We start from the raw sequence: 9,911 nt of genomic DNA on the forward strand, positions 1-9,911 counted from the left end.
CGAAGAGTGACCCAAATTTTGAAGTTTACCAAACCTTAAATGTGCTTATAATGAGTTGAGTTACTTCACATATTTGTCCCTATGTATATTTGGATTACTTGCCATTTATATGCAAAATTGATAGTTTTATTTTATTTAATTTTTTTTTCAAAAACAGTTTTGGTATATAATTGGCATGGCATGTAATCTTTACCTATATATATGAGATGGATCCGTGACATCATTTTTTTATACAATTTTTCGTGTGCCCACTTTGTAATGTATTTTGACGATCCAAACCGTCTATCTCTTAATACATCATTCATAGAATTTTTTTTTAAATACCTTTTTTTTTAAATTATTACTATTGATGGGAAGATGAAGATTTCGAAACTATTACAAGGATTTAGAAAAGGGGAGAGTTTCGAACTGGGAATGCATGGGTAGAAACCCAAAACCCAATCTACTAGAATATTGAACCACATGCAACATCATTCATAGATCATCCTTGTAAAAATTTAGACAAATCCAAAATCATTAAGACATTCATTTGTAATCAAGAAAATGGACGAACACAGTTCCACAAAGAAACCCTGAACTCTTAATCCAACGATCATTTGGTTTCAAATTTAGGTTATTTTGGTAGACATAGGCTTTGAAGGAAGACCTAAAAACCTCGTTTTTGTCTTTGTTTTTTTGTCTTTTGGGACTTAAATTATGCTATACGTATGTACACATGTTAGGGACTCAAATTAACTATCGGTAACATTCTTTTTTCTTTTCAATAAATTTGGGACGCAATGTTGTCAAATTATCAAATTTAATATATATGGTGACATAACATACTATTTTGTATTTACAAATGGCTTGTAGCTCATTAGTTAAGAGTACCCACTCCTGTCCCTCTTACTTTTCCTCCTCTCCTTTCGACTGTATAAATGTATATATATTCAAGAAATTTTTCTTTGAAGCATTTCGTCAACTTTATTAATTATTTTGTGGTGGAAGCTGCTTTTTTCTCTTAACTCTAGCATTGAAAGTTTGTTACTGAGTGCATATACAATTCACACAACGCGTCTTTGCTCACGCACTTGAAGCAAATGCTAGCAGAGTCCCTCCTCCAACTTTGATTATCTCGCAAACATTGGCATTTTTATAAGCAAAAAGAAATCATGTTGGAACTTAGAACAGCTGCTTCTGTTGACAGATGTTCAGTCTACCCGAAACATCATAACTGAGGAAGGTTTTATCACTGATATGGTGCTATAAAATCCAACTTGGGCTTATACTGTTTTGTGTGTCCTCCTGGAGTCATTTCTCAGGCATTACATTTACATAGAAGGTTTATTTATTTTCTCTCTTAATTAATTTGAGGTTTGCATTTGGTATGTGATTCTTGGTCTTGGAGAATTAAACTGAGCTTGGATTGTGCAGACCTAGGCTTAGCTAAGTTTGCGAAAGCAGTGTGGCTCTCCAATCTGTACCCAAGTTTGAGTCCCTTTTTCCATAGCTTGGATAGCTTAGTGTAGATTGTCCCATTGTTTGTCGAAAAAGAAACTGAGGTTGGACTGTGAGATAGTACTGCGTTTGTATAGTGATATCAAAAGCTCAAGTGAATTGGCCTCATTAGAAAGTTTTATTTTATTTTAATTTGAAATTGTAGTTTCAACTTAAGCATGGCTGAGGAGCAAGATTTGCATGAGCCAGTGAGCAAGTGGAAGATTCCTGTTGGTGTTTTCTTCACAGATGCAAGGTATACAGTTTCACATTTACCATATTTTAATTAGTACTTTGCTCTCTCTAATTTTATTTCTTCTTTGGGGACACCCTTTGCTATCTTTATTTAAAGTTATAAGGGTAAAGTGCTAATTGATGTTTGGTTTTATGAACGTGGTTGCAGGCGTGTTTTCAAATGGGATACGCTCGGGAAGGAGATATTACAGATTGCATTCCCTGCCGCTCTCGCTGTAGCTGCTGATCCAGTTGCTTCTTTGATTGACACAGCATTCATCGGTCATATAGGTAAACATGCCCTTGCTTCATGTCTTGATTATTAAAGGTGCTTATATTGGCATGCATTGTAGAATTATCAGAGAAACAGGCTATAGGCTCACGGCCCACTTCCAATAACACTGATATTGTCCCCAACTTGGTAATTACCACCTGCACAATCTATCAGTTGTGGAATTTTATTACAAACGACCTCGGTGTTAGTTGGAGTAGGGTTAGGATATTTAAACTCCAATTTCTCTTTTTGTATAGTCGTTGTGGGACTCATGCATCAATTTTTAGGAAACAATTTTGGTTATAAGTAATTGTCTGCATTTTCACAATAAAATAAAATAATAAATAAATAAATAAATAAAACCTTGTATCGTATGGAGTTGGGCAACATTGATCAGTGTTGTACTAAAAATTCACTAGTTATTGTATTATCCAAAGCCACTGTTATCAGTTCTGTTCGAGTGACCTTTGTTTCATGTGGAGTGACTTGAAAGATATATTTTGTGTTCTATAGGTCCAGTGGAGCTTGCAGCAGCAGGAGTATCTATTGCCCTATTCAACCAGGCTTCAAGGATTACTATATTCCCATTAGTCAGTATTACGACTTCCTTTGTTGCCGAGGAAGATACTGTTGCAAAAATGAACGTGGAATCTGCGAAAGTTGAGAAGCGGGAAAAGAATTCAGACATGCTTGATGACATGGAAAAAGGGGCTTCCAAACCAAAAGGTGATGATACACCTCAAAATGGTAGGCATCTAGGAAAGTTTTCACCTCAGAACAGTGGGATGGAAGAGGCTTCAACTGATGATATTGAGCGTGGGGAAGCCGGAAAAGGTGCCGCTGAAGCGAAAAGTGAGAACTCGGACGAGGGATTAGCGAAAAACACTGATTCAAAGAAAGTCATATCGGAAAATGTTAAGCCTGCGATTGCAGAGAACGGTGCTGCTAAGAACAGTGTTCAACTAGAAGGTGGTACTCTTTCTCTCTCTTAAGCTTCAGGCTCTAGGTCACCGCCATTAGAACCCAAAGGTCAAATCAAGAATATCTTAAATAATAATATGCATTGTTGTTTCTTGATTAGGTTCCAAAACCACTATGGAAAAGCGTCCGTCAGATCTGATGATTAACAGTTTGAAGACAAAAATCAGGAAAAAGAAGCGACATATTGCTTCAGCGTCAACGGCACTCATCTTTGGGGCAATATTAGGCCTTTTACAAGCTATTTTTCTCATGCTTACAGCCAAAGTTCTCCTTGGTGTGATGGGCGTGAAACCGGTAAGTGATTCATTTTTATTAGCTCCGTCTCTATTGAATGAGGGAAAGAATTACAGCTCTTTCTATGGAGCAGGGTTCCCCTATGCTAGCCCCGGCAAAGAAGTACTTGACAATAAGGTCGATCGGTGCACCTGCAGTTCTTCTCACATTGGCCATGCAAGGGATCTTCCGCGGCTTTAAGGATACAAAAACTCCTTTATATGTCATTGGTAGGCCAAAATCTCTGTTCCGATTTCCCAACACCCCAACCTCCCCCCACCCCCCCCCCCCCCCCCCTCCTTCTTTTCTTCTCTAATTACTCGAGTTTATTTGTTCATTTGTTTCGTATTGTAGTTGTCGGATACGCAATTAACATTGCCTTGGATCCATTACTCATCTTTGTCTGCGGTTTGGGCATCAGAGGTGCAGCTATTGCACATGTTCTTTCTCAGTGAGTAGTGTCACCCTTGTTGCATATTTTCAACTGCTGTAGAAATCTCGCTGTTCATACATTTTTAACTGGATTTGGTGCATCATTTCTATGATTAAAATGTTTGAAATGGTTTTAGGTACTTGATGGCACTGGTACTCTTCATAATCTTAACCAAAAAAATTGATCTCTTACCTCCAAGTCTTAAAGATTTGCAGTTTGGTCGGTTTCTGAAGAACGGTAATGAGCTCAATTCTCAGTATCTCAAACCAGTATTATAGTTAGCATAATTCATCTGACCTCCATCCCTCAATATTCCAAAAATGATAATTGAAATGCATATTTAGACAATATTTATGGTTTTTTGAGTACCAATTTTTCCTTGAACTTGGGCACAGGAACTCTATTGTTGGCTAGGGTGGTTGCTGTGACATTCTGTGTGACCTTGGCCGCATCCCTAGCAGCGCGGCTAGGACCAACTCCAATGGCTGCATTTCAGACTTGCTTGCAGGTCTGGTTGACATCATCTCTTCTTGCTGATGGTTTGGCAGTTGCAGGACAGGTATATGTTTCCTTTTTTTTCTTTCTCATTTAAAACAAGAGCATAAATATAAGCGTGACTTAAAAGGCAGAAATGTTTACTACTTATTTAAACAATCTTTGTATGTATTTTCTCATTAGGCTATTCTAGCATGTGCATTTGCTGAGAAAGACTACAAAAAGGCCACAGCTACTGCAACCCGGGTTTTACAGGTTCCTCATTCTCCACACGCAGCGGAAAAATCTATCAACCATAAACGCTTCATCATTTGAACAACCAATTTATTTACTTTTTGGCACTAATTTGTGAAAATGTTTTGTAGATGAGCTTTATTCTTGGTGTGGGGCTTGCTCTTCTTGTTGGAATCGGTCTGTATTTTGGAGCTGGAGTCTTTTCTAGAGATGTTAACGTTTTGCACCTTATAAAGATTGGCCTCCCGGTATTAAAATTCAGCTCTTCTAAAACTCCAAATCTTCATTTACTATAATTATTACTGTTATTTTTTTTAGGATGAAAATAATCATCAACTAATTTGTTTTCTACTCACCAGTTTGTTGCAGCTACGCAACCGATCAATTCGCTGTCTTTTGTGTTTGATGGTGTGAACTTTGGAGCATCTGATTTTGCATATTCTGCATACTCATTGGTAAGTTTCTCTGCAATGAACCTTTCCAAATTCCCTTTTCACAAGTTGAGTTACTAGCTAATTATCCAAATTATTTCTTTGTTGCTTCTCAGGTTCTGGTTGCCATAGCAAGCATTGTATCCTTGTTCCTCCTCTCAAAATCCCATGGTTTTGTTGGGATCTGGATTGCGTTAACCATTTATATGGCGTTACGTGCATTTGCTGGTGTATGGAGGTAATTATCCTTCCATCTATTTTTTTAGAACTAACAACAGGAGTGGAGATTCGTAATTGTTATCTGTTACAATATTACAAAGAGAAATATCACTAGAACAATAATTTCATTATTTTATCAATTGATCGAGGAAGGGAATTCAAAATTGAGACCTCTTCCAACAATGCTTTCCACGTTATGATTTGAATTACTTGAATTGAGCTAGGTTGCTATATACTACATTTGCAGGATGGGGACTGGAACAGGACCTTGGCGTTTTCTCAAGGGTCGTTCACCACAATAGGTTTATCAGCCTAGTAATACAGGAATACTTAAGTTTAGGGTCGTTCACTCATAACCCTTGTCTTTTTTTCATTCCTGTTATGAGTACAGGCATAAACACTCTACTTAGTTTCTATGCATTTTTGTCTCATTTTGTATCATGGTGACCTGTCAAAAGATGTTTGTGTTTATGTAATATTGCACTATATAGTTTTCAGTCATTATACTTGGTGCCTCTCTTTGGATTCATTGGAATAAAACGGCCGACCCATTTCTTTTACTCTGCATGATCTACCAATGACAAAAGAAGCAAATAGAGGACCATTCATCCGCAATCCCCTCTCTCTCTCTCTCTCTCTCTCTCTCTCTCTCTCTCTCTCTCTCTCTCTCTCTCTCTCTCTCTCTCTCTCAGTAATATTAGCTAATTAATCTAATCTAAATTATGAATAGCGTAATTTTAATTTGGGTGCCGTGAATAAACATATTACTCTAACCAATTTGACTATACATATTTAGGCCACAAATAAAATTTAAGCCTAGTACTAGGCCTTCTAATTTTCATTTCACCAAAGACATGCGATATCAGCCCGTTATAGCGTAATCCAGTTTGAGCTAGCTCATCAGGCTCGGACTACCTTCCCCGTACATGAGATATTCCCTCACGAGCTCGAGCTCTCAATCGTCCATTTAGAAACAGATAATCCACATGGACAATCAAGCCCCAAAATTTTTCCTAATTAATCTAATCTAAATTATGAAAAGCGTAATTCTAATTTGGATGCAGAGATTAAGTATATTGCTCTAACAAGCTTAACTATTCATGTTTTGGGTCACAAATAAGCCTAGTACTAGGCTATCTATTTTCATTTCACCAAAGACATATGACATCGGCCGTTTACAGAACAATCCAATTCAGACTAGCTCATCTATGCTCAGACTACCTCCACGGAACACGATAATCCATTAAGAACTCGAACTCGAACTCTCGATCGTCCATCTCGAATCGCATAATCCACATGGCCCATCAGGTCTTGAAATTTTTGCGATTCCTTAAATGCTCAAGGGATGCGTCGTCAGACATGGCATGGCCCATTACTATACAAGCATCGAAAAAACGCAAGATCAAGCTAGCTCACAAGAAATCCAGTTATTGTCATAAGTAAATGACCAATGTACCCTCATTCTAGCTTAGCGATAAGAATTAGGGGGTGAAATTTTTTGCTGAATCACCATGCTAACTGAATTACCATCCATATCATACTAAAGTTATGCTAAGAAATTTGTACCATTGGTAATGGTATGGTATTTGTACCGTACCACACATTTTCGGTACGGTAATGGTATTCAAAACCATTACCAATGGTATACCGTACCGTACTACTACTATTAATATTATATTATTTATTTATTCATTTATATATATAATTAAGTATTATTATCATTATATATGCAATTTATATTTTTTTCCTAATCATTTATCCAAAACCATCCTCACCCTCCAACCTCTACTTTCTCAATAAAAAAAACCTAAGCCTATTTGCCTTTGTGACTTCGTCTTTTCACTCACCTTGCCATCAACTTCATCTCCGTGGCTCCCATTCTGACGACTCTCTCTGTCCGCAGTCCATCTCACATTCTCTTTCATCAAATTGGGTTGTCTTTCTACTTGGCTTCATCTATCAAGTTAATTTTTGTACAATTTTAAAGAATGTAGAGATGGAATTTAGGAATCTTTGTACTTTGTTTTTAGGGATGCTAGGTTCTTTCAACAATTCTTTCATCTATTTACTTTTTTTTTCCTTAAATGAATCTCTGTAAAATTCTCATAATTAAATAAAAAAAAAATTAGAAACCCAAATAGAGTGGCTAAAACACGTTTGGGCCTTGAATTAGGTTGAAAAAAAAAAACCAAGTTTTGGCCCAAAAGATTAGCCCAAAATAAAGTGGTAATTATCATTGCCATACTATGTCAACCGAATTATTTGGCATGCCAAAATTTAGTATACCGAAAGTTTGGCATAGTAATGGTATTAGATTTTGCCATATCAAAAATTTAGTATGGTAATTAGTACATGGATTTTAGTACGATAATCGTACGAATACCACCCCTAATAAGAATGAAGATGCTTTCCAAGATCCCAATAATGGAGGTAGATGACTCTAAGCTTAGGAGTCAGAACCTTCGTCAAATTCAATTTCTACAATTACAAACTTCAAGTGATTCTTCAATCAAACCTTAAAAAACCTAATCTCTTCAGCTCAATCCAGAGCTTTCTTCAAAGCTTCAGTGCCTATGAATGATCGGTTGACGATCATTCTAATCACCGTTGATCACCGATCTAAGGCAATGTTTCCTTCTTAGTCAATCCTAGCACCATCATGTCCTATATAGCTTGAATCTTGATAGTTTACTGTTTTTGTTTTTTTAACATTTCAAAGTGCATCTACTTTTCAATGTTTCAAGTTATTTATAGTAGCTCATCAGCCCACCATCTTTCTTGTAAATGATTGTAGTCTTGCTTCAATCATGAAATGATTACATTCAGTTTTTTTTTTTTACTTTTATTCCACTTACACTCCTAGGTGAAGCATATATAACACACTAGAATTAAGTTCTCAATCACAGAGACATTTAAAGGAACCTAACCAAACTAGCGTCTCATTCGGTGCTCAATCATTTTTGATAAAGAGTCAGATCTAATCGCAAACCTACAAATCATTACGTGGCAGTAGCCTCCAACAGTGGCACGCTTTCTCTCATATTTTCTCTTAGGCCATCTCTTGACATTGAGAATGAACACATCTGAGACAAATCACATGTTGACACAAGTCAAGTTCTATTTGATTTTGAAACCAACACGCCCAGGTTTGCTCATTCATTTATGTTAATTATTTGTATCTTTACTAACTCATTGAATTTTCAAAGGTTTTTGGAGGATGATCCATTATATGATTGGAAAGAGAACCTACTGGATCTTTTGGTGTTCCAAACACAAGCCGATACAATTATCAATTTTAAATGAAATTCAGATTTGTAAAGAAGTGACCATACTAAGAACATCAGAGACGTTATAATCACCCCCATATTATTCATCAGTTCGAGTGTAAGTTTTTTCTTTTTTTGCTCTCGCATAGGCGTGGGCTAGAGGACGACCCTCAAACACCAAGCCTACCAAAATTTATTAGATAAGAAAAAATGACAACAAGAAAGACAAGTAGCCAAAACCTCGAAGAAAAAAATACAAAGAAGTTTATAAAATCTTATATGAAACGGTAGTTAGGCATGCGCAAATCTCTATGACGAAAATAAGAACGGAGGTGAATCCTACCAAGTAAAAGTTGAGCTCATAGCACATGATTTGCCAAATCAGCTGCGACTTGATTACCTTCTCGTAAAATATGAGTTGTGTGTAAGTTAATCAGTGACAAAGTTAAGAATTTATAATGATGGGGTCAAAAAATAGCTTTCAAAAATTAGTTAGACTTCCATTTATAATTACCACAACGTGTTCTCATATTTTGAAAATGTCGTATCTCAACATCATTATTAATAAAATTAAATACATCTTTCTCCATGTATACAGACTAAACTATCATTCAACTATTTATCTTCCATTCTATTACGATGTGTGGATTCTTCACAATACTATCACTAAAAAGCTTTTTCAATGGAAGCAATTGCAACTGGTAAAATCGAATGCTAATTTGAGTAGCAAGTACACCAAGGGTATCGTCTATCGCTCTTCACCTCCGTCAACTTTTGTGCAAGACTATTAGTTTCTTTCAACATAGAAAATTTATTATGCAAACGCATGTTAGAAATATAATTCCTAAGTTCAAAAGAGAACCGTTTAATCAAATACACTAAGTTACCATAGTGTGAGCCCCAATGTGCATCACTTGCATTGCACGTTTGACACTAGCGTCTTGATTCAAGTCTTACCCACTTGAAAGGGTAGATTTATGTCAATTAAAAATATTAATTAAAGATCCTTATGATTTAATCTGCATGTTGGTATAGGGGTCAAAAAAAATAATCCGGATTCTTTTTGTGAGAATTTCGGAGATTTTTTTAATCGTATTTGTTTATCGTATATAGTGCGGTCACAAATTATTATAAATTTTTTATTTAAAATTGAACATAAACAGTACCTGACGAAAACTGACCATACGATGTGGATTCTTCACAATATTCATCACTAAAAAAGCTTTTTCAACGGAAGCAGTTGCAACTGGTAAAATTGAATGCTAAATTTAAGTAGCAAGTACACCAAGGGTATCATCTATCCCTCTTCACCTCCGTCAACTTTTGTGCAAGACTATTAGTTTCTTTCAACATAGAAAATTTATTATGCAAACGCATGTTAGAAATATAATTCCCAAGTTCAAAAGAGAACCGTTTAATCAAATATACTAAGTTACCATAGTATGAGCCCCAATATGTATCACTTGCATTCCACGTTTGACACTAGTGTCTTGATTCAAGTCTTACCCACATGTTGGTACAAGGGTCAAAAAATATAATCCGGGTTCTTTTTATGAGAATTTCGGAGATTTTTTAATCACGTCCGTTTATCGTAT

The 9,911-nt window shown here is 36.1% G+C and overlaps 1 protein-coding gene across 2 annotated transcripts; it reads left to right on the forward strand.

The window, feature by feature from the left end:
• The first annotated feature begins 1,267 nt into the window (after positions 1–1,267).
• On the forward strand, positions 1,268–5,610 carry LOC103954862 (protein DETOXIFICATION 43-like). 2 transcript variants are annotated; one of them, XM_009366709.3, is made up of 14 exons: positions 1,268–1,541; positions 1,643–1,732; positions 1,880–2,001; positions 2,498–2,956; positions 3,066–3,259; positions 3,333–3,468; positions 3,593–3,689; positions 3,808–3,908; positions 4,067–4,230; positions 4,350–4,421; positions 4,532–4,648; positions 4,760–4,855; positions 4,948–5,069; positions 5,298–5,610. In XM_009366709.3, exons 2-14 carry the CDS (start codon positions 1,656–1,658, stop codon positions 5,350–5,352), a joined length of 1,812 nt encoding a protein of 603 aa, XP_009364984.2. In that variant the 5' UTR covers positions 1,268–1,541; positions 1,643–1,655; the 3' UTR covers positions 5,353–5,610. The 2 variants fall into 2 exon arrangements, with proteins under 2 accessions (XP_009364984.2, XP_048426358.1); XM_048570401.1 differs by having other exon boundaries at positions 1,268–1,732; positions 2,498–2,953.
• The last annotated feature ends 4,301 nt before the right edge of the window (positions 5,611–9,911 follow it).

Source organism: the organism of the source record quoted next, unplaced genomic scaffold (genome assembly GCF_019419815.1).
Source record: "Pyrus x bretschneideri cultivar Hongxiangsu unplaced genomic scaffold, Pyrus_bretschneideri_v1 Contig52, whole genome shotgun sequence".
NCBI classification, from domain to species: Eukaryota; Viridiplantae; Streptophyta; class Magnoliopsida; order Rosales; family Rosaceae; genus Pyrus; species Pyrus x bretschneideri.

What these genes read in the sequence shown, in the direction of transcription:
- LOC103954862 (XM_009366709.3), top strand. Translation starts at nt 1,656, where the DNA reads ATGGCTGAGGAGCAAGATTTGCATGAGCCAGTGAGCAAGTGGAAGATT. An exon ending in TGGTCGGTTTCTGAAGAACG is followed by an intron (nt 3,909 to 4,066) that starts GTAATGAGCTCA and finishes ACTTGGGCACAG; the next exon opens with GAACTCTATTGTTGGCTAGG. An exon ending in TTATAAAGATTGGCCTCCCG is followed by an intron (nt 4,649 to 4,759) that starts GTATTAAAATTC and finishes TCTACTCACCAG; the next exon opens with TTTGTTGCAGCTACGCAACC.